At 39.2% G+C, this 23,723-nt stretch overlaps 2 protein-coding genes and 1 non-coding gene across 13 annotated transcripts; 2 read left to right on the plus strand and 1 right to left on the minus strand.

The window, feature by feature from the left end:
• The first annotated feature begins 5,716 nt into the window (after positions 1–5,716).
• Positions 5,717–5,799, plus strand: trnal-uaa (transfer RNA leucine (anticodon UAA)). The gene has a single exon. It is a non-coding gene; the product is annotated as a tRNA-Leu (tRNA).
• Positions 5,800–7,074: 1,275 nt separating this feature from the next.
• On the plus strand, positions 7,075–19,044 carry eef1da (eukaryotic translation elongation factor 1 delta a (guanine nucleotide exchange protein)). 10 transcript variants are annotated; one of them, XM_051069936.1, is made up of 10 exons: positions 7,116–7,216; positions 7,666–7,687; positions 9,360–10,031; positions 11,033–11,156; positions 14,315–14,371; positions 15,537–15,621; positions 15,715–15,809; positions 16,479–16,685; positions 17,030–17,224; positions 18,918–19,044. In XM_051069936.1, exons 3-10 carry the CDS (start codon positions 9,391–9,393, stop codon positions 18,954–18,956), a joined length of 1,443 nt encoding a protein of 480 aa, XP_050925893.1. In that variant the 5' UTR covers positions 7,116–7,216; positions 7,666–7,687; positions 9,360–9,390; the 3' UTR covers positions 18,957–19,044. The 10 variants fall into 10 exon arrangements, with proteins under 10 accessions (XP_018531781.1, XP_018531780.1, XP_018531779.1 ...); XM_051069935.1 differs by having other exon boundaries at positions 7,126–7,216; positions 7,640–7,687; XM_051069937.1 differs by having other exon boundaries at positions 7,127–7,216; positions 7,640–7,687; positions 9,360–9,992.
• Positions 19,045–19,131: 87 nt separating this feature from the next.
• On the minus strand, positions 19,132–23,213 carry LOC108883298 (E3 ubiquitin/ISG15 ligase TRIM25). 2 transcript variants are annotated; one of them, XM_018676258.2, is made up of 7 exons: positions 22,592–23,213; positions 21,829–21,915; positions 21,478–21,711; positions 20,771–20,930; positions 20,618–20,668; positions 20,480–20,539; positions 19,132–19,658 (listed from the first exon to the last, which is right to left on the minus strand). In XM_018676258.2, exons 1-7 carry the CDS (start codon positions 23,174–23,176, stop codon positions 19,132–19,134), a joined length of 1,704 nt encoding a protein of 567 aa, XP_018531774.1. In that variant the 5' UTR covers positions 23,177–23,213. The 2 variants fall into 2 exon arrangements, with proteins under 2 accessions (XP_018531774.1, XP_018531776.1); XM_018676260.2 differs by lacking the exon at positions 20,480–20,539.
• Between the last annotated feature and the right edge of the window lie 510 nt (positions 23,214–23,723).

Below are 23,723 nucleotides of genomic sequence, written 5' to 3' on the forward strand. Positions count from 1 at the left end.
GCAAGCTGCAAACTTGTGGGAGTGGATGTCTGCTGCTGTCGTACATCTGCCCTCTCTCTCTCTCTCTCTCTCTCTCTCTCTCTCTCTGGCTCCCCCCACCCAACCCCCCTCTCTCTTTCTGTCACACACACACTCAAAATCAGGTGAATGAATATCTCCATTCAGAGAGATGGCAGTGGGAGCGCGTGATAGGCTAAAACAAAGAACTAATTTCAAGTCACTAAATGTGGGCTATTTTTACAGATGTTAATGACCGGCAGACGCCACCTGGATAAGCCTCAGACAAAGACTTGTATTTGTGTACTCGCTAGGAAAATAATTTAAGACTGTTAATACAGAATCAACAAATAACTTGTGGTGTATCATTATGAAAGTTACCCACAAAATGTAGACTACTTGCAAATGTTAATGATAGACAGGTGCCTGCTGTATATACCTCTAACAAAACTTGTATTTGTACAGGCAAATTATTTAATATCTAACACAGGGCATAGTACAATATGTTGGTTATTGTTATAGATGGATTATATAACTGGATTGTGTTTTGATGCTTTGTTTTTGGACAAAAAACAAAGCTTTTTGAGCTCTGTGAACTTGTAAAGACTAGAGAAAATGTAATTGGCAGATTCTAAGGTGGTTAATGCATCAGTTATGTGGCCATGTCTTATAAAGGGAATTCTATGTCAAAACCTAGGTCTAAGAGTTTTGTTATTGTAGTTTATGTTGTTCTCACAAAGCTGTGTTCAATCAAATTACCACAAAGTAACACAGATTATTCGAGCACAGGAGCACTGGTTGCATTGGGCTTAATGGGAATTTGAATTGGACAGAGCATATGCACCTGACTTGTTCAGCTGGGGCCAAATGACTGATGGCAAATATCAGAATAATCAAATAATCAAAATAATCACTGCCCATCTGCTCCTGGCGTCTTGCCTCCCTCCTCTCACACCACTCCAAATTCAGCAGGAGGCTTGTTCTGCCTCCTCCCCCCTCACCCATCCTATGAGTTGCTTGTTTTTGCTCCTTTGGCCCAGGCCCCCATGTTAGTTTGGCCAGGATACCTCTGTAGCTGTTACCCACAGGGAACAATCATGCCTGCCATTTTCTTTCCCTGTGCCAGTGAACTAAGGGCTGGTATTACATGGCTGACCCTCATCTTCCAGGACTTGGCAGTTTGCAGTAGATTTGGCCTTGGTCTTAGGGTTGAGAAAGGCCTGACTCCCTTCTTGATGAAGGTGATGACCCTCCACGTTTCCCTGCGGCGGCTCACCTCTTTTTGTATTTCTCTAGCTCTGGTCTGTCAGCAAGAGACAATAGCACCTTATCATAGTGCCACCTACACTGTCCTTTAGTTATGTTCCTCACCTGCTCAGTATGTCTGACAGTGTCTCCTTCTTACCACAGATCTTGCAATGATGGTCTTCTCTCAGCTCCAGTGTGAGCAGATTCATACCCCAGAGAACCCAAAGATAACAGGTTAACTGTATGAGAATTGGTTTAGTAATTTTCTGGTGAAATATTATTTGATATGATATGATATGATATGACTAACAAAGGGGTGAGAGAGGTAAAAGATCTGGAGCATGGATTTATATTTGCTGATTTCTTTTCTTTTGTGATTTTCTTCCTAATCTTGAGGTCCTGTGTTGTAGAGGTCCAAGTTTCAAATATCTTCTTTTAAAATATTGATGATCCCAGTTGATACGTGCTCAAATGGTGCATATTACCAATTTCATTTCATTACCAAGATGCATAAGAAGAGAGAGGAATGAGGGGGCCAGGTGCTCTTTTTCTGTCTTTAATCTGACTTTAGCTCCACTGTGGTGACATTCTATCAAAATGTAAACAAGTTTCAATACTCTTCTCCACTACACCACTTGCACTAAAACCCACAATGGTCAGGACATCACTGTTTATACACACTTAAGGTTAGAAGCTGGCAAACAACAATGTGAAGGTAGAGGGTAAAGGAATGGGGACAGATGAGGATTCTTCTACCTGCAGGTTTTTACTAAAATAGCAACAGTGTAAGAAAAAAAGCTTTGCTTTTTTTGAGAGAGAGAGAATAATCTAAGTAGTTAATGATTTGACCACCTTTGGTAAAACAGGAATCAGCTATCATTCAGGAGCAGCTGCCAAACATCTGTATTCATCGGTGAATTGTCAGTTCAGATGCTTTAAATGTTTGTGGCATATTAGAAATGGGTGGTTTCCCTTTAATTTCTCAAGGAGGCAGTCTGGGTAGTCAGTAATCAGGTGTTTGAGGACAATGAGGACACAACAGCCGAAAGCTGTTAAAATCTCCAGAATGAACTGGAGGACTTAAGAGACCAAAAATAACTTATATGTTCCCTCTTTCATTACCATTTTGGTATCTTTTATAAGGCATATGTGTCCATGTTGCTCCACTTGTGGTTGTTTGCAGTTAGTCATTTACAAATCGGGTCATATCATGCTGTGTGCAGGTGTGAATATGGAGCAGGGCAGTGCCAAAAAAGCCTAACACTTCCCTATAGAATCTGTTCCTCAGCACAAGAACACAGGATTCAACCTTCAACTGCTCTTCAGTAGTTACTTAATGATTCATTTACAGGAACATTTTACTAAAGCTGCAAATAGAAGGAGACTACAATTGTGCCGGTCCTTCACCAGGTGTGAATCTCTGTCCCCATAGCTTCAAAATAATTAAAAACAAACCTCTTGGTAAAAGGTAGCATGTTATCATGTCATCAAAGCAGTATGGGTTTCCCATAAAGCTAATGCTAAAACAGAGTTACCTGTTCTCAAATACAGGTTAACAAAAGGGATTGCATGATATGACTGACCCCTTCTCGGTAATGGCTTATTTTTCAAACATATTGGTTGTTTGAATTTAAACAAGGCTTTGCATCGCATGTTTGATCACTGGTTTCAATTTTGTGGAGCAGGGAAAGCCACCAGTCAGCTGTTAGGATGCTGAAAACAGCTGAGTCTTTGATCGCCACAGCAGCTTTCAAGCATGTGTTTTCACATGCTACTAGAACTGACTGTATTGTAAACAGCTTTTGAATAAAATGTGGGCTGAAGATGTTAGTATCAAAGCTGATGTCAGGAGTAACACTGGTCAGTTATTTTCCTTATCGGCGAATTTACAAATTATTTCCTTGATTAATCGCTTAATCGTTTGGTTTATAGAATGTCAGCCAAAGAGACAACTCATTCTTAATCACAGACTGAAATACATACATTCACTGCTTTTGAGATTCATTTTTCTTATATTTGCACTCTGCAATTTTACACCCTAGGGGTCTTAAACAGAAACAAAATTACATTTTAACATTAAAACTGTAGAAGTCTCAGCATCAGTAAACTGCACAAGGATGCCCTTGTTTACCCACCCACAGTGGTCTGTGATTGCTTTACATGATGAAAGACAAACAAAAGGTTAGAAAGAAGCAAATAATCCAAAGCTGGTGAGTGTAGGTTTGTATTTGTTGATTCAGGTTTTCGTTCATGATTTCCTGTATGCAAAATATTATTCTCTCAGAGTGGCTATAGTCTTCCAACTCATTGTATAACATACTTTACACATAATGCAACACAACTGTCTTTATTACAAGCTGCCTTTGAGATTTAAACTGAAAAGATGAATGACTTTTTTAAGTTTAGAGTGCACTATTTTAGTGATTCTCTAAGTCCTCTGCTTCCTGTTTCTTCATTTCAAAGTACATAGGAGGGCTGATTGATGAATTTGGTTAGGTAGAAGGAGATTAATTAAATATCTCTCATTACTTGCACATGCACTTCAACTCTTTGAGTGATTGTGCAGAGAGTTTAAAAACTTTTGCTGTGTTTTTGTTTTGGGTCATTGCAAATTGCAAGTCAGCTTTGTTGCGTATCTCCTTTTACCATAGGGCAAAAACTTCCCTCCTTAAACCACGGCCATAAGACGGATAATTGAGGACTCAAATTAAATGGCGCAAATATGCAATTATTCCAATTAATTACACCCAAATGATATGGAGTAAAGCTATGTAATACCTATGTAGACCCTGTCATGTTGAGGTGCCCTGTGTCATCCTTTTGTAATCTTAATATTTCAGGCGGTATTATGCACACATTCTGATATTAGTGGTATTCTTAACTTATAAGCAAATTGAGTTGGGAAACACTGGGGGCTTGTAACATCCCCCCAGCCAGCTGGTTAGTCTAGCTCTGCCTTATCCACACACTTGAAACTCAGTACAAGCCCAATCAGCGCTACAGAGGGAATACATGGTGAAGGGGTTTTCTTAAAGAGGAACATGGCCCAGTTTTAAAATCCACATGTATTATTCCTATTGCTGAGACACAGGTCAGGCAGTCACTTGGAAATGTGTGCCCTCTTTTCCTAAAAACCCCAAAGCTAAAGCATTAACCATAAAATTTTTAACATCAGTGGGATGTCAAATTTGGCTTTGCTCAGTAAAGTGAACAGGACAGTGACCCATAAAGTGTAATTTCTTGAGGCTAAATTATGTTTACACCCTGGTTTGTATCTGCTAGCAATGCTAGGACATGAGCTTTATTTGGTTTGGCAACTTAGCTTAGCATGTTATGGCCCCACAAAGTGACTGCCCCAGTGGAGCAGACCCTAATTTTTTATTTGACAGATTTTCAAGGTTTTAAAAGTGCATAGACTGAATGAACTGTGATGTGTATTCTTATGATAACTAGTATTTAGCTTTGATGTTAAGTCTGAGAAACGTCAAAGCATCTTACACCATTTAATGTTATAGATAGATGTATACTAATACTTGTGGAGATGGCTCCTCACTCATGGAGCTCCCCAGATGAATTATTGAAGTATAATATTGACATCAAAACCCCTGAAGCAGTATACACTCCGGAACAAACAGCCAACACATACTGTATAATTCAAAAATCAAGAAATGCAATCACAAGTAATGTAAGTAATAAGAAACAGGGGCAGGAAATGTCTGGATGACAGAGGAATAATCAGCCAATCAGTGAAAGTAGTGTTGTTGAACTCCTTCCAAGAATACGTAAGGTCAAAGAAGGATGTTTTGATTTTGATGATCAAGGATAAGTCATAAACTGCCAGTCTTGAAAAGCACAAGCCTTAGTTTTCATTTTCAAGAGTGCCCAGCACAGAATAGCTCAGTCTCAATAGAACTTTTGCTGTTTTTCCTACTTGCCCTATTTGCCATTTGAAGGGAAAAGATAAGATAAAAGGTGTAAATGTTTGGTCAACCAGGGGCTGACAGCGATTTAATGGATATGTAATGTCCTCTTAGGTTAATAAAAAAAAAAACCTGTCATGACAGATGTTGCACTTTAATTCACAGATGATAAAACTCTGCTCTTTACTTTTACCAGAAGGTTAGCTGAGGCCAGCTTTCTGATATCTGACAGCTTTCGTTCATCTGTCAGATATCTGAAGCTGTCAGAAGTCACTCTATCTCACAGGAAAGATTTGAGACCTCATGGTGCTCATTTTGAAATCTCTATTTTTCATGTTCCCTTTGAGGATTTCACATTGTACAAATAGCTTTAAAAGATTATTATCACAGCAGATTTTTGTTAGTTTTGTTATCTTCAGCTGACAAATGTTAGTCATCTCACTGAACTGAACAAGAGTTAAGTTCTATGTGTCATAAATGTGACCTATGTGCATGTAAAAACCAGCATGGAGACTGGCTGACAACATAGAAACTCTTTTCATCATCAGTCAACCAGGATGGCCGAGAGGTTAAGGCGTTGGACTTAAGATCCAATGGACAGTTGTCTTCGTGGGTTCGATCCCCACTCCTGGTAGAGAGTGTGTCAGCTCTGCTGTTTATTACCATGAGTTCAGTTGAATTATAGGCTGAAGTTGTGTTTGTGTGTGTGAGCTGTTTCAGTGTATTGTCCATGGACTGTGTAAACAACATTTTCTTATGTGTTAATATTTATTCATTTGCTAATTTGTAAAGTGGTTCCATGATAGTTGAATGTGTTCTGAAAAATGAATTGAATCACTGCTTGTATGACACAATACCTGATGCAAATTATGTAAAAGCCAATCATCTAGTCATCTCAGATAGATAGATAGATAGATAGGTAGATAGATAGATACTTTATTAATCCGCATGGGAAATTCACAGTTCCAGCAGCATCAACAGACTTAAGATAAAAGGTCGAAGGCATGCAATAAATACTGCGAGTAATAAAAAAACACTGCTAATAAAAAATACAGTGAAGAAAGTCATGTCTGCGCTAAGGCACCCTCTGACCGCTGTTGCTTATGTGCACCATATATGATCATTCCTATGCTCTTTGACTATTTCACTGTCACCACTGTCCTATTAAAAAAAAAAAAAAAAAAAAAAAATCAAGATTTTCTAAGACCATCATTTTCCCACACTGGTAGATCTAAAATCTATCTCAATAGATAAAGGTGCAAAAATTCATGGCTCCTGTACAGTGGTATAAAATTTTAAAATATTAGAATTTTTGTGTATATTGGGTCGCTTTAGAAAAAGTCATCAAATTTCAGGACAGGAGAATGACATTTAGGGTATTTTCACTGCTATCAAATTTGACCCTAACAGTAAGGTTTAATTTGGCTCGACATGTCTGCCCTCTACAGGAAAAGGGAGGTAAAGGTTTGTTTATTTAGCTCCACCATAAACCCGAGTCAAACGTAGATTTACTATTTTGTATTTAGGTTTTATTGAGGAGATGCAGTGACAGAGTGACATTTATGAATGTAGAAATACAAAAAACAAACGTAACATTGCACCGCAATGGAAACTAATCATGAAAAATCACAGTACTGTTTGAGGACAGGCCTCACAGCCTGTCAAAATATCATGATAATTACAGTTTACAGCTGCCCGTTAACTGTCGTTTACTTTGAATCATGGGAAATGAAGTCTTTGCCAAAATGGACCATACCAAACTTAAGGTAAGCTGCAAATACTAGTGAAAACACTGACTCTCTTTTTTATCTCAAGAATTCATAGGCGGTAATTTATTTTGTGTGAATGGTTATGTTATTATATTTTTCACAGACGGTAAACAAACTTGAGAACCCTCGATAAAGTCGCCGAAAAACTGACAGCCCTCCCCCCTTCGTTACTGAAGAATACGGGCGACCCGTTAATGCAAGTTCTCTTCCACCGTCGGATTACAGCCGAGCAGCACGCAAAGAGACGGTCACCGGGTCATAAAACGTCGAATAAAACCAATAGTAAGTACATTCAAGTTGTATTTTTGATGAGTTTGAACATTACAATAAGCTAAACTGTTCGGAAAAGCGACAAAGTATTTTGAATGTAAAAAAATTTAAGCGCCACGTGGTCAGACCAAACTAGAGTTGGAGGGGGCTGTCAAAACTTGGGTAACGTAACTTCACCTGTTATCTGCTGAAGCAACAGTTGTCATTACTATCTCTTTAACTTTACCTATTTTGTGACTAGTATTATACATGAATTGCCAGACTCTTCAAATGATGCTCAATTGCTAAATTTTAGTCTCCCTTTTCGTTCATTTACAGGACTTTTGCCGAGATGTTAACTAGCATCCCTGTAACTTTACGTAACATTGCGGTTGCTTTTTTCTCCATAAGGGGTTGGAAATACATATTTTGATTTATAATGTTTTGTTTTATGAGGGTTTCTTGTTTCTTGTGGGCCTTAGCTTCTCATTCCAGTTACCAAAGGTGAGTGTTGATGTTGCAGCTGCTTTACAGCTGGTGCTCTGGTTTATTGCGATTATGGTGTAGTAGAGGAAGTATTTTTGCACTACCAGTTTACAGGACAGGGACACTTGGATAAAACTAATGGACTAATACAACAGCTAAAAAATCCTGCCTTCATGAAGATGAAAATTAAAATCTGTAGTTTTTGTTGAGACTGCTTCAGTGTGTTGATTCATCTTTTTTAATCATTTCAGAGAATGTAATTGTGCTACTGTTAAAATGTAGTGTATTATACTGAGAGATATTTCTAATATTTTGTTTACCCACAGTTATTTAGGGCTGCTACTGATGCTTTTTTCTCTAAATGACTAATCTGGCAATGATTTTATTGAATGAGCATTTTATCATTTTGTTTGTAAAAAGCAGACCACAGTTCAGCTCCACAAACAATTCATTTCATGGTGTTTAACTAACTGGTCCAGCTCAGAGGACAAAATATTAAACACCTCAAATGCAGCAGCATAAACTGCATCCTCCATAAAGACCATGAAGCTGAATCAACACATCTCTGAAAAAGATTATTACATGAAAACAGGATTTATTGCAAGGCAGTATTAGCTTTAACTGGGAGAATGTAATAAAAAGGCAACTGAGATTATATTTCTGCATTAATGCAGTGCATTGCTTGTTGTGTATTTAATATTTTATCTGTTTTTTTATTTTAATTATTAAGTTGTCTTTTATTTCATGCATGAAATTAGTGTTTTGGGTTATGATGTTTGCCTGTGTGTTTAAAGGCAGTGCTGCTGTCACAGACATTTGGATTGTCCTTCATGAAACATTTATGATTTTCAATATAATTAAACTTGATTGGTTCACACAGTAAATACTTTAAATTATTTAAATATTCCATTCCACAATAGGTAGAGCGCATTTATCATCCAGCATGCCAAAACAAAGGTGAGCCAGATTCAGGTTTGGGTTTTTAGATGCCTCAGAAGAAAAACTCATCTCATTATATTTAATGCATAAACACAGTGTTTCCTTGTTAATTGGACACAGCTGTGTCTGGAAGGAATGGCCTTGTTCTAGTTTTGCATCACATCTGTCATTATGAGGGTGCAATGTACCTGGTGTGTTTAAAGTTCAGATTGTAATGTTAAAACCCATGTAATATTGATAAAATATTTGTTCTACACTGGTTTTAGATTTGAAATATATACCGAGGAAACACTGCAAACATGTCTTAACCTAAATTTGGTCATTTTCACCATCTTTTTCATCTGTCTTACCCACATTACACTTTCTCTTGTTTGTTTTGGCTTTGCTTTTTGAAAGTCCAATGTGAGATTGATCAGTGAACTGTTGTAATTTTATTAGGCAGTATTCCACATATTAAAAGCCCATCAGTTGGGCCCTTTGCATTCTCAGATCTATATATTCTTAGACAGGGTAAACACATTCTGAACTCTCTCTGTAAAAGGGAAAAGATTGACATATTTTGAGGAAGAAAAAAAGCTTTTTGATCAATCCCTTGTCTTGTTTGCCCTCAAGACCACATTGGCATCAAAACTGAGCTTTTTCTGATGTCTCTAACCAGCGAGTTCCTCTGTGATGCTAATTTCACACTGAACTAATGGCTCCAGCTTCCACTTGTTGCTTCTTTTCTCTCTTTATAAACCTGGCACATAAGTGAGTAGAGAGGACACCCCTTTAATAGAGACATGGATCAGTCTTGGCCAAACCGTCACCAAAGAGGAGCCCCTCAGCATGGTGTGCCAGTTGGGGCCTTCAGGCAGGGTAATGTTCCCACTACGGAGAGAGGCATCATCAGTGGAGACAATGTCCAGTTTGGGAGGCTGCGGCGTCACACTCGTTTGTCCCAGTCAGAGAGCCATAGCTCTGGGCCTGAAGATGAGTGGTTGAGCTCCTCCATGGAGGGAAGCAGCTCCTACGGTCAAAGCCCCATCCTCCAGAGTATGCAGGCAGAAGGCATCTGGTACAACCGTGGCGCCTACGAACAAGCCGAGGGCAACTATCAACGCCGGCTCACCTCCAACAACAATGGACTGCTGTCATCCTCTCCACGGAGCCCAAACACCAGAGGCTCCTTGACCTTCCACTCAAGACGCACCCAGAGTCAGCAGCAGCAGGATCAGGGGCACCCTGTCACCACAGTGAAGGCCTCTGGTACCCCTCACCGTCAGTATAGTAGAGGCCGCAATCGCACCTCCTCTGAGACCGAGAAGGGGGGCAAAGGCAGCAGGGAGCCGAATCAGAGGAAGAGGGGCTTATCTGAGACGGAAAGCAGGCCCAGATGGGACAAGTATGACACCCCTCACACAGGGAATGGGAGAGACTTAATGTGTGTTTTCACTTTATTTAACCATAAAGATGAGTTTTTATTTGTTGTCTGTCTGCATTTTTGTTTGGCCTTTTTCAGTTATGCTAACTTATGTATTGTGTATAATGTTTTTGATTTCTTGTTTGAGCCACATTCAGACTGACTTCAGCACTGTGAGAAAATAGAACACACTTGTTCATTTAAAGGAGGTCAATCTATGGACAGGCTTCAGCACAACAACTGAACCCTGGTCAGCTTTCACTGCTGTGCAATGCAGCATCATGCAGTTGCTTTTTTTGCTGTATTTCTGCTTTCTATCATGCCATCATCAGAAGGGAATATGAGGATCCAGAGTTGTAAAATCCTGAGTTGTGTAAATCACTGTGCAGTATTTTGGCATCTCATAAGCTTTTTAACTCATGGATAGATCACTGAAACTGGACTGGATTAGATTTCGTTGTACTGTGTTTAAACAGTTTAAGTAGACCTCTGCTATCACTGAGGGGGAGTGTTGGTTGGTCAGTGAGCAATGTTTTGTTCTATAATCCAGACTTTGCAGACCAGGCAACTCTGTTTCACAGACTGAGGAATGTGTAGATGCCTGTTTGTCTGCTTTAGTAACCCATCAGCAAAATTAGAAGGGGAGGTGAAACATAGATGTAGTAAGTTGTTTTAACCCTTTTCTCTTTTTTTGTTACCTATTTTACAGAACACGATGCCTCAGTCATTCTTTTGTCAGCTTGCTGGTTGCATAAATTATAAAATGTCTGTGTTACGCTTTGATTTGTCTCTCCCTTTTCCACCCACACCTCCATCTGTGACTCTGCATGCCGTTGTAACCTGTAATATATCAGCGTCATGGTCAAGCATCTAATTAAGCCACGTTCTGTTGCTCATCTCTTGTCACTGATTGTGCTGGCTGTAACAATTTAACACCTGGTTGTGACTGTGTGGTCTGTAAGATAAACTGTCAAATGCTACTCAGTGTCATTTACCCTGAATTCCTCACTTTCTCTCCTCAGTACCAACATGAGTGGACTGCAGTGCCTCGCCACAGAGAACATCTGGTTCGACAAACACCGCTACGATGAGGCGGAGAAGCACTTCTATGAGGGAGTCAACGGCCCCTCCACACAGCAACAACAGGTAAAAACAACAAAACAGAGACACGTAAACAGTTTTTGGGTCAAACATTTCAACTTTCTTGTGATAAGTTATTTGCAGTGCCAGAGCAAAAGATCTTTGTTTTTATATAGTCAAACTTGAGTTGATGTGTTTCCACCTCAGAAATAAGGGCTTCTTTTTTTAGACAGCCTTTACTTTCAATCCTGCACCTGTGGCATTTTTTCTGTCTATTGAATCTTCTTGTCCTCCTGCCTGACACCTCCTCAGCTCATGCGTCCCTCCTTCCCCCCGTGCGGCTGCACAGCTCCCTGTCAGTCATAGGCATGTTGGTTTAAGCAATAGTTACATCATCGTCAGTCACAGCACCCGGCACCCCAGAGCAGCTGTGTTCATGTGAGTTAAGCCACTCGATTTAGAAGTGGCTCGTCCTAGTGAGAGGGGTCAGGTGGTTTGGCAGCTGTCTCTGCTTTTCAGGCTGTCCAGGGCTACACAGGCCTGGAAAACATTAGAGAGGGACTATAGTGTGATCACTACAAGTTCTTAGAAGGTCATTTCACCCAATCAGAAAAAGCCCTATTGTGATTTCAAGTGGAGTCACTGTGATTTCAAGTGATGCAGATAGTTTTGGTTTTATGTGTTCACTTTTTGAGATGTATGCCACCAAACATCTGCTGCCTTTCATTATTGATTAATCTGCTAATTCCTATTTATTTTTTAGTGTATGAAACATCAAAATATTGTCATTTTGCTGAGCTGAAGTTGATGTCTTCTTTTATTTGACCTCATACATTCAGTTTACAATGATATATTACAAAGAAAAGCAGTATTCTCTTTTGAGGGGCTTAAATGTTTTGGCTCCAGCTGCTGCCCAAATACAGTAGAGGACAATGTCCTAGTTACTCAGGATTATTCATAAGCTATGCTGTCAACATACATCAATGCACTGGGACTATTCCTTGGGTAGAAATAGTCCCAGTGGGTTTCAGGACTCCATGTCCTGAATGGGGAAAATGCCACCGGCATCATGAGAGGTGCAGGTTGGGTTATCATGTGCCCTCAGGTTTGCTGCCAGCATGTGTCACTTTTATATTACAACATATTACAACACAACTTGATAACCCAGAGCTGATATTTATTTACTTCTGATGGACTGCTCAATCTCTATATCTATCTATGTAATTTCCCAGAGGGAGTATGTAATTTCCCCGAGGGAGTCATCCCAAAGGGATCAATAAAGTCCGTCTAAGTCTATATATTCATTCACAAGGTCTTTGTCTTGAAAGAGACTGTACAGGTTTTAAAATCATCATTCCTTTGCATATTATTCAAACCTTTTAATAAGAACTTCACCCTATGTGTTCGGCGTACAGGCCATCCTGCTTTTGTCTGTTTTGCACACTGCATTCTGTCTTTCTCACTGCTCCCGCTTCATCACTGCTTTACCCACACATGACTGTAGAAGAACGATGCTAATGCCATCCTGCAGGACATTGCTAAGTACCGAAAGAATATCCAGCAGTCCCTAAACGGAGTGAGTACTGTACTACAAATGAGCCACAGACCTATCCACCCCCTGTAGTGGCTGGACTGTACTCACTAATGTCTGTGTACCAGCCCTATAATGGGGGAATAGTTGTTTTAAGTGAGAAATGGTGATTCAGGTATAGATGGCAAGATCTTGGGGAAATTTTAACTTTAGTTGAGAAAAGCCTTTAGCCTGCGCTTGACAAGGAAAGTGTTGCATGCCATACTGTGTTACTTGATGCTTATCCTCCCTTTTGCCTCTGCTTGCTAACTCCCATTATCTTCATTATACTGTCAATACGTTTCTTATGTGTTTCTCTTTACATCAGTAGGGTTAAATATTTTGTTCACAGTATGAATGTGGTCATTTCTGCTTAAACAAGTGTTCAAAGGGCAAATCTAATTTTTCTCATCAGTAGCTATTAAAATGTCGTTACCTTAAGTTATTTAAAAACCTATTCACGTTCCCATATGTACATTGAAAGCATTGTTGACAGCTGTGTTGTTGTGCTGTGATTTTCCCTCTCACAAAGAGGTCCCTTCTAAAAGCAATTAGAATATAACTGAGTCAAAGTACATAGTCCTCATTTTGTTCAAAAATACACTTAAAAACCAGCCAGAGCTAATTTGAGGCTTCAGCAGTTTCACTTACACAGATGAAGTAGATATCTTCCAAGGTTAGTCTATAAAACCTAAAGCCCTCTGTGTGTTGCTGTCCATCTGCAGTGGCTGCACAAACAGTCAGACACAGAAACATGAAGAGGTACTTTACTACTTTACTTAAGGCTGTAACTTTGGACAATATACACCCAGTTTGACTCAGCTGAACTTCTATGGGTTATTTATTCATGGGAAGAGTACTCTGCTTTTTGTCCCCCACCACCTACTCAGAAAAAGCTTTAGGAAGGAATCACTTTGTAGCCAATATGGACAGGGGGAACAGTTATATCATCTCAATATATGCACATATGAGTACTGTATTGAAATAGATTTGAAAAAATATGATTCTATCCTTTAAAGCCTTTAACTTTTCTAAGAGTAAGCCTAACTTCATCTAACCAACCAGGGCTACTATACTGTTAACATAATTCTCAGAGCTTGTTTGCTCAAAATAGCTGCTCTAAGGGGGGTGTTGAGTGGCTAAAGCCCAATTTGGACAGGATTAATATTACAGGGAGGTGAGAGATAAAATGTTCTCTAGGATTTAAAACTTTAAAACTAGAGCCAGTTAAGATGCATAAAGCTGGTGAAGGGGTGAAAAAATTACTCAAATCTGCACTTTGGACTGGATTAAAATCACTGACTAGAGCAGTTAATATAATTCACCTCACCTCTCACAGATAAATCAATCCAGTCCAAATAGGTTTTAAGATTTGAGCGGGATACAAGCAGTTTTACAGCTCACACCTTAAACATATAGAGAAATAAGTTAAAATAGTTTGAGAAGCTCTGTAGAGGGTTGGTTTGGCACCATTAGTGATTTTTAAAAAGTAAGTAACTGTAATTTTAAAATAGTGTTTCATCCCATTTCTCTGAATACATTCGTATCAGTTTCTATTTAGCATCTGACTTTCTGCCTACAGCCACTACTTTTTTTCTTCTTGTCTTTCTGCATTTCCTTCCTTACTTTAATTGTTGTACATCAACGGGTACAGGTGAAAACGGCCCTGCAACAGGCCAAAGGGCGCCAGCAGAAACGGCAGCACAGAAATGTAAGTCTTCCACATTCAGCTTTGCTTGTGTTCAGACCGGGGAATGCTGCAAGGCTGAGACAGACAGCCGGGTGTGTTGGCTGTGGCTGCTGCTGCCTGAAGTGGAGTGTGCTACCATTATCACAGCACTAAGATGTCTGATCCTGTTCCACCATGTCACCCATCATCCTGCATCTTTTTTCAGCCATTATACACAACCACTAACTGATTTAATGATGCATTTTTGGGGTGAAAATCACAATCTTGATTATTTCTGCTAGATATTGTGATCATGGTTATCCAATACAATTAATAATGCTAATCATGCTCAGAAATGAAATATTATTTTTCCACTTTTCCATCTTAAAAGCTTTCATTTACATAGAACTTTCATGTAATTTCTTAATTGAAACTGAACAAATTTAAAGATAAAATTTAAATTTAAATAGTTTGACATATGGGAAATGCAGTTATTGACACTGTTGCCAAGAGCTGCATCAGAAGATCAGTACCTGTCCTTGCTAACCTTAGCATAAAGACTAGCAATGAGGGTAAACATCTAGCCTGGCTCTGTCCAAATCTATAAAAAAAAATCCACCTACCAACAACTCTAAACTCAGCAATTAACGTGTAACGTCTTGTTACTTTAATCTAAACATAATCCAAAGTGACATGCCCTTTGCTTACCATTTGGGCAGAGCCAGACTAGCTGTTTCCCCCTGCTTTCAGTGTTTATGCTAGACTGGTTTTAATTATATTAAACAGACAAACGTGAGAGTGCTGTCAATCTTCTAATCTAACTCTCTGCATGAAAGTAATCAAAAATGAGAAGTTCTCATTAAATCTTTACCTCTTTGAGGATTTGTTGAAAAAAGAGTGACTGCATGCTGACATTGTAATCCTTTTTACTGGGGGTAGAGGGAGTTTTTACATCAACATTGTGTGTGAAGTGTATCCAAACCATAGTTGTGAAGAGATTTTAGCCTTGCATGGCTTTGTTCTTTTTTTTTTTTTTTTTTTTTTTAAACCTCACCACTTTGATTTTGTTTGCTTGCTCGCTCCTTCACCTCAGACTTGGATTGGATCTCAGCCTGGATGATATGCACCTGATGCTACCATTTCAATTTCAAAACCCTGATCTGCAACATGACACTTTGTAATTAAGTTTGTGTTTATCTTCTCACAGTCATCTTCACATGCAGGAGGAGACCAGGAGCAGCTGGTTTCACGCATGAAGAGCCTGGAACTTGAGAACCAGACTCTGCACAAAGGTGTGTGTTTGCGTGTTGTGTTTTTCCACGTCTGACTTGTTATCGTTTTGCAGTATTAATACTGAACTTTCCTGTTGTGTTTTTGCTTGTTAGTGGTGGGGGAGATGAGGGCAGCCCTGCAGAAGCTGGAGACCAGAGTGGCTATGCTGGAGAAGACCCCTGCACCAGCAGCTGTCCCATGTGCTAAGGTAAATAACTAAGAATTTACTAGATACATATAGATAGTTTTTTTTGTTTTATTAACATATGTATGTCCACACATACACTCAGATTGCGTTAGTATTAGCTAGGTGTACCTGATAAACTGCACACTAATTCAACAACACTAATCAACTGTATGATCATTTTAGAGGTATTGTTTGTGCTGCTCTTGACCTGTACTGTATTGTATTATTGTGTTAGTTTACTCTCACTGATAAAAATGGGGTGGACAAAATATTAGGAACACCTGCCAGTGTAACACAGTACAGTTCAACAGCATCACAAACTATCTCCTCCAAAATGATCATACAGTTTAATCTATACGTCTCTAAAACAACACAAACTGAACATTGTAATTTTTGTAAAAGGAGGATTTATTACAGGACTTTTGTATTAAGACTGCAGAATTTTAGCTACATTAATTTAATAAATTTCCTTTCTCTTGTTTAATATTTATGATTGTAGTTATCATGTATGTACTGGTGTGGGTGCTTTGTGTAAGCCCTTTGGCTTCCCTTGTCACCTGCACATATCTATTAATGTTATAGTATTGTATGTCTTTTATCATGATATAGAACTGTTAAACAAATAGATAAAAATTAAAGAAAAACAACTTTAACAGTTATTTTCCCTTCCTTTTCCATGTTATTGAACAGGCTGCACCAGTCCAGGCTGCTCCAGTCAAACAGGTAAAGGTAGAGAATGGTGATGATGATGACGATGACATCGACTTGTTTGGCAGTGATGAAGAAGATGCAGAGGCAGAACGTATCAAGCAGGAGCGCCTGGAGGCCTATGCAGCCAAGAAGTCCAAGAAACCCGCCATCATTGCCAAGTCATCGATCCTGTTGGATGTCAAGCCTGTACGTATCAATGCCACCCAAACTATCATTTAGCTCCTGTTAATATGCTGCTGCATTGCTGTTTTAATTTTAATATATGGAAGCAATTGTGGGAAAAAAACTGATCAAAATCGTATCTGCCTAGATTAGAGGAAAGAAACCATAGTTAAGTTTTGAAGTAATGATAAAACTTAATATCTAATTAATAAAAAACAGATTCAGCCAAAATGACACTCAATGAATTTAAGTAAACTGTCAGACAGAAAGTTGAACATTCATAGCTGTTCTGCTGTAACTCATGGATCCTGTGTCAGACCAACTTTGTGAAATTAATGTTAATGTCCTGCTCCTCTGTTCTCCCTTAGTGGGATGATGAGACAGATATGGTGAAGCTGGAGGAGTGCGTGCGCTCTGTGCAGATGGACGGGCTCCTGTGGGGAGCGTCCAAACTAGTGCCAGTGGGCTACGGCATCAAGAAGCTGCAGATCAACTGTGTGGTCGAAGACGACAAAGTTGGCACCGACATACTGGAGGAGGAGATCACCAAGTTTGAGGACTTTGTAAGTAACAGCCTCTTTGATTTGTGTGAGCTCTAAGAAGCTCTGATGTTTAAAGGATGGCTTACCCTAATCACAGACATGTTTCTCGTTTTAATACAAGTGATATGTAGCTTATAGATTGTTTTGATTTTATCTGCTGGGGTTTAACATATCAGTGTCAGACATTTGCTGCAAAAGCTTACATTAAAAAAAATAAAATAAAATAAAAAATCAGTGGTAGTATGTTTTTCCAGACTCAGTGTCTGTCTGTACGTTAACATGCACATAAGAGATCAGCTGACACGGGTAATCACATTTTGTTTAGATGCACTTCAGTAAACTTGTTATTGTAAATCTCTATCTACAAGCAGCAGATCAGTAAACTTTATTTTGGAATCACTGCATACTGATTTTTCACTGTTGGAGAGTAAGATGTTGCTTCCCGTCTTGGTCAGTAGTGGAAACTTGTAGAGGCTACTTTTAGTTTCAGTTCAGTTCACTTCTAATTATTTATACAGTACAGTATAGTACAAGAGCATATTGCTACCTTATGATCTCTCCTTTCATCCAGCCACTCTGATACAGTCTGTCCTAATCCTTTTCCACAAACATGTGTACATCTAAAAAGAGACTTGAATTTCCCAGTGCAGTGAGCACCACAGTTTAAATTCCTTTCTCAAAAATATCTAAACCCTTGACCAGATAAAAGCAAAACTATCTGTATTGTTAGGAACCAGTAGCAGAAAGCGTTTTGTAATTGGGTGAACAAACCCTTAAAACTGAGGACACAAATCCTCCAGGAAGAAAAACAGAAGGTAAAAGGCTACAGACAGCAGCTAGTTAGCTCAACTTAAATCCTGGAAATGTAGGGGAACAGGAAACAAAATCCACCTATTAGCACCTCTAAAGTTCGCTAATTAACACATTATACCGTGATGAAGGTTATGTGCAAGGGCTCCCCACTGAAGAAATAGTCAGACTCATTACCCACTGTAAACACCACACTAAACCGTCATCACACTTTTTTTTCTGAAGTAAAATGAGATAATGTGTTAATTAGTGATGTGTAGATGTGCTGATGGGCAAATTTTGTTACCTTTTGGACAGAGCCAAACAAACTGTCTCCAGTCATTGTGATAAGCTATCCTGCTGCAGGCTATAGCCTTACATTACACTGACATTACACTTAATAATAATAGCTTACATTTAAATGATAAAATTCAAATTTTATTAGAAGTAGTCAGTATGACTTAACTCCTCAAGGGATGTCTGCTTTGACATGTAGCAGTTGAGCCTAGTCAGATGGTTAGTAAATTAAAAAAAATAAATAACAATAACACAAACAAACTGAGTTTAGTGGATGTTCTTTGGCAATGACAAAATTCTGGAGTTAACCTTTCAGTTGTCATGGCAACATTTGTTATAGGTCACATGATATTAGACCATATATTTGGCATGTTTTCCACTGGACTTTTGGTTTGTTGACATTTTCATATAATGTACAACAACACATGATGCCAGCTAAAGTAAACTCTAAAACTCTGCCCTTGAATTCTTAAAATGTTCATAGTCTGTTAATTTGTAAATGACATTAAATGCATTATATTTAATTTCAAATAAAATAGCTTCGATGTACAATAAATCACTACGTTAACATAATAAATATGTTCAAATAAATATACACCTGATGTTTTTTATTTTTTCCCTTGTGCAGGTCCAGAGTGTAGATGTTGCTGCCTTCAATAAGATCTAAGCTCCACCAGCTCTTTACCTGCTTCACCAAAGTGTTTCTGCTGCTCCCGGCTTGCACGGTTATTAAAAAGCTAAGTTTTGAGCACAAACATCTGTCTCAGTTTCATTATTCTTTCTTGAACCATATTTACAAGGTTACTTGAACTGTTGAAAGCTTATGATGAAGTGTATTTAGTTCAAAGAGAACACAGCTTCAAAGTAGAACCTAATCCCACCCAAAATCCTGGGTACACAGGCTGGGTGAATGTAGTCTTAACTTTATGAAGTAAAACCATTTTATCAGAAATATTGTAAAAAGACAAAGTCCCACCTCTGAGGTCCAGATAGACTCCTATCCGGCTGCAGCAAAGAGCCGGGAGGGTCATACTCTCCTTATTGTGCTGAAAAGAACACACTGAGTGAGAGCAGTCCAAGCTCCAGGATTTGGAGTTGTGTCCCAGTTTGCTGTCACTCCCTCCTCCACTTCTGCTCATGTTTTTGTAGCACACACCAATGGAAACCCCTCCGTTTCCAGACCACTCCACCTCCCAGTAGCAGCGCCCGGCCATCCCAGCTCTGCACAGCACCTGTGCCCAGCTGGTGAAGCGATCCGGGTTGTCTGGGTAGGGCTGGGGGTCCGAACGTGTGGTCACCCCTCTCCGACCATCAGAGAAGCACAAATAAGGATTGGCTGTGTTTGGATCCAGGGTTATATCATGGTAATCTGGACAGAGAGAATTACAACAAATACTGAGGTTATATCACAAAAAATGAATAGCATTTTTAATAATCCAACTTAATATTGAGATAGTCACTAAACTTATTGATCATTTTAAAGATGCATTACATTTTAGAATATATAAAATCAACACATCTTTACAAGTAAAATAACTTTTAATCTGTGAAAAGTTATTTTACTGTCACATGGTTTTTCTTTCATTAGAACATTCAAAATCATTTTTACTATTTGAACTGGTCAGAATCCTGTGGCACAGAGACAGAACCAGATGTATGCTCAGTTGGTAGCTTATTAGGTAGACCAGGCTAAAACTAATGCAGTTTGACACATCTGTGATCATATATACTGTATTTACAAGCATTTGTTAGCATGCTACCACGCTAAACTAAGATGTGTCCCAAATCCATACAGCATACCAATTCTTTACATTATCACATATAAATTGTGCTCAGTTCTAGCAGTTTGTATTAAAAAAATATCAACATTACCATTTTATACTAACAGCTAATTATACTATTATAAATTACATTAAAGTTCCAAAAAGGTAATTATTTTTTGGAGCTGTTTCATCACCCACAACTAACTCCTCAGCTTCCATTGTGCATTGCATTGTGGGAGGATAATGTGCACCAACCACAGACTGTATATAAACTGTTTTTTGTTTTTGTTTGTTTTTTAACTTTTTTATTTTGTCACTTTTCTAGTGCGAACACAAAGCAAACTAAAAACCTGCTGAGAATCTGTTTGTAGTATGAAACTGGGACATGGTGTTGGCCTTATTATATGGTTATTAAATAACTACTCACATTGTAGAAAATCAGCCCTCGTCTTTGGTTCTGAGTCATATGGTATGTCGGCATCTTTTGCTGTTGGATTTTAGAGTTGACCAACATTAAACGAATAGCAGAATTAACATTTAATTTTACCACTAAAAAAGAACATACCCTTAGTCTTCTCAGAGGTACTTTGATTACTGGTTTCCTTCAGTGAAGTCACTACAAATGTGAAGAAGAAGATAATATAGTGTCAATTTACCCATCATAGTTCCTAAAAAGAAATAATTACCCTTATGGTAATCAGTTGAATGAAAAACATACCCTTTTCTGAGATTCTGCTGAACTCTCTTTCAAGTGTTTGATCCAGAGTGTCCCTCAGATCAGCCAGGGCTCCTCTCATGCTTTTGTACATTAAATATGGGACTGCATCAGTGCTGGGCATCTCCACAGCCTTTGTAGGGAAATGAAGAGACTTGCACTTCTGCAGTGATGAGCAACAAAACCAAATTAGAGAACAGCATTTGAATGCAAATGCAACAAATCTGACAAACTCTTACTTACTTCTCGCTTCTTTTACTAACATATGTAAGAATAAAATCTATTCTAATTCCCTATGACTTGAAGCAGCTGTTAAACTTGGGGGGAAAAAAGCAACACTACCAAAGGACTGCAGTGACAGAAGTGAGAAACATTTTCTGAGATGTATTAGAATTGTTAGTGATGGATGTTAGCTGAAATAAAACAGTTTTCTAAGGTTACTCTTGGGCTTTGCTGTAAGTCCTAAAGTGCATTTTTTAAGTGTTAAAGTTTGACAAATATAGGCCCAGAAATAGAGCAAAGAGCCTTAAAGGTAAAGGTTAAAAACTGGTGTGGTGAGTCAATCAATCAAATCAATCAATCAAGGCATGACAAGATCAAAGCATGTAAGATTGTCTTTGTGTCTATAAAAGCTTGTTTTTGAAATATTTCTATAGGTGATAAAGACAAGGCTGGATAAGCCTATGCAGGAGTTAACTTTTGTTCCTTACCTGAAGGAAGTGGACGTGATCCTCAGTGCGACAGAGCTTCTCCAGCTCAGCGTCAGTCCTCCTCAGCTCTGCTATCTCTCTCTGCATCTTCTCCAGCAGCTCCTCAGCCTGACTGACAGCTGCTCTCCCCTGGACTAGGATCAGCTCCTTCACCTCGCAGCTTTGTTTCTCTATGGAGCGGATCAGCTTGGAGAAAATCCTCTCACTCTCCTCCACTGCTGCGTCTGTGGAGTGCTGTGGAAGATAAAGTTTTCTCTTTTTGGTCTCCAGGAATCATGCACACCCCCTTTTTGATTCTACACAGCATGTCAACAACTTATTTAAAGCTCCTGCATTAGAAATAACACTCACCTTGATGTATCGGATGATGTATCTGAGTTCCTTCTCTGTGTCCTTCAATTTCTGCACAGACTTCAAAGAGGTTTCTTGCAGTTTTTTCTGAGAGAATACAAAAGATGAGAATCACACAGTGCAGTCCCTTTGGCTGCTCAGTTGAATATTTTTTCCACGCTTTCAAGAATGAAACTTTTGATTTTGCAATCAAAGGATTAGACTGCACTGCAAAGCCTTTGGTCTATCAACCTACACTTTTGATAGAAACAAGATATGGCTGCAGGACTGGGGCACATTTTACACCCCCTGTACATCAGGCAATAAAAGACATACCCTTCATCTTAGACATGGGATGTATAAATTGAGGGTCTGTTGTGTCTCAATTTTTCAAAGACAAATTAGTTACCCTACTAACTCTGCTATACAGCACATTATAAGATAAGTTATTTCAAATTTCTGAAAGGTGATTGCCCTTGTAAAAACAACTGGAAGTTACATATAATAGAAGTTACATATAATAATTTATTTATTTGGCCAGCTGATTTGGCCCATTTATCAACAAACTCAGCAGTTTACAGTGGCTTCTTGTTTGTGATTGGATAAAATAAAGTCTGTCCAATTTTGTTTCAGAGTCCTAGAACTCTCCCTGAAATTTGAAATGCTAAAGCTAACAACAGCTAACAATATTCTCCAAATGTTCAGAAATACAACACTCACAAACACACTTCCCAAAATTTAAATGATAAATTAAGGAATAATGTTAAGAAATGTTCAAACTCACCTGTTGTGTTGTTCTCTCATCCGCCACTGAGACTGCGTTGTGGCCCTTGTGTCTCTCTTTAACACACTGAGAGCACAGACACTGCTGGTCAGTGCGACAGTACAGCCTTATTACTTTGTCATGCTGTGAGCACAGCTTCTCTCTCTGCTGCTCCACAGCTGGGATCAGTTTATGGCCCTTTCCACGGAAGCGCTCTTCGTGTGCTCTCGAGTGAGCCACGCAGTAAGACTCCGAGCACACAAGGCAGGATTTAACAGCTTTGTTCTTACTCCCCATGCAAACACTGCATTTCACTTCCTCAGGTTTGGCCAAGTGCTGAGCTGCAGCTTGAAATCCGGTCTGCTGAAACTTTTCCACCACTTCACCCAGAACCGTGTTCCTACTCAGCAGAGGTCTCGGATTAAACACCTGCCTGCACTGAGGGCAGCTGTACTGGCCTTTCTTCTTGGCCCTGTTCCAGTAGTCTTCAATACAGTCCAAACAGTAACTGTGTCCACAGGGGATTGTCACCGGGTCTCTCAAAACCTCCAGGCACACCGAACAACAGAACTGGTCTTGTTCAATAGAAATAGTTGTTGCTGCCATTTCCTCCACACTCCAAACCAAACTGGAAGGGACAAAGATGGGCGTTGCTCACAGGTATAGTGATAACAGATTCTCAGGTTTCATCTGCTGCACCCTGAAGCGTCCAATCACAGCGTGTGAACCAGGAAATAGGCTGTCCCAGTTAAAAGCAAACTGAGCAAAGAACAACTGTGTATTGACCCACCTCTCCTACTTACACTTTAGGTAAATTCACATTAGATGCAGTGACCTATGAGTGTTATTTGACGTGTAAGATTGTACACAAAAGAGCAGTTACGTTTTTGTGTGTGCAGTCAACCTGTTATAGCACTTCTACACCAGACACCTAATGGCCATATGTGCTCCAGGGCCGGTTGGGGCAGTCAGAAATGTAAGGGAGCATCATGGGTTCTTTGGGGGGGTATTTGACAAACATTTTGTGGAGAGCATTTTTGCCTATTACAGTGTTTACTTACATATTAGCTATGTATCCAGCCCCCAACCTGCAGAAGTGTATTGCACTGTCAGGCCTCTACCCTATGAACTGTGCAGCTTGGGTGTCCCACCT

The sequence above is a fragment of the Lates calcarifer genome, linkage group LG4 (assembly GCF_001640805.2).
Source record: "Lates calcarifer isolate ASB-BC8 linkage group LG4, TLL_Latcal_v3, whole genome shotgun sequence".
Taxonomy (NCBI): Eukaryota; Metazoa; Chordata; class Actinopteri; family Centropomidae; genus Lates; species Lates calcarifer.

Bases quoted from the DNA above. Each gene is read 5' to 3' on its own strand.
- eef1da (XM_051069936.1), top strand. From the start codon at position 9,391: ATGGATCAGTCTTGGCCAAACCGTCACCAAAGAGGAGCCCCTCAGCAT. The intron at 14,372-15,536 runs GTAAGTCTTCCA...ATCTTCTCACAG, and splicing joins AGAAACGGCAGCACAGAAAT to TCATCTTCACATGCAGGAGG. The intron at 15,810-16,478 runs GTAAATAACTAA...GTTATTGAACAG, and splicing joins CAGCTGTCCCATGTGCTAAG to GCTGCACCAGTCCAGGCTGC.
- LOC108883298 (XM_018676258.2), bottom strand. From the start codon at position 23,176: ATGGCAGCAACAACTATTTCTATTGAACAAGACCAGTTCTGTTGTTCG. The intron at 20,931-21,477 runs GTAAGGAACAAA...TCATCACTGCAG, and splicing joins ATCACGTCCACTTCCTTCAG to AAGTGCAAGTCTCTTCATTT. The intron at 19,659-20,479 runs GTGAGTAGTTAT...CTCTCTGTCCAG, and splicing joins GAGGGCTGATTTTCTACAAT to ATTACCATGATATAACCCTG.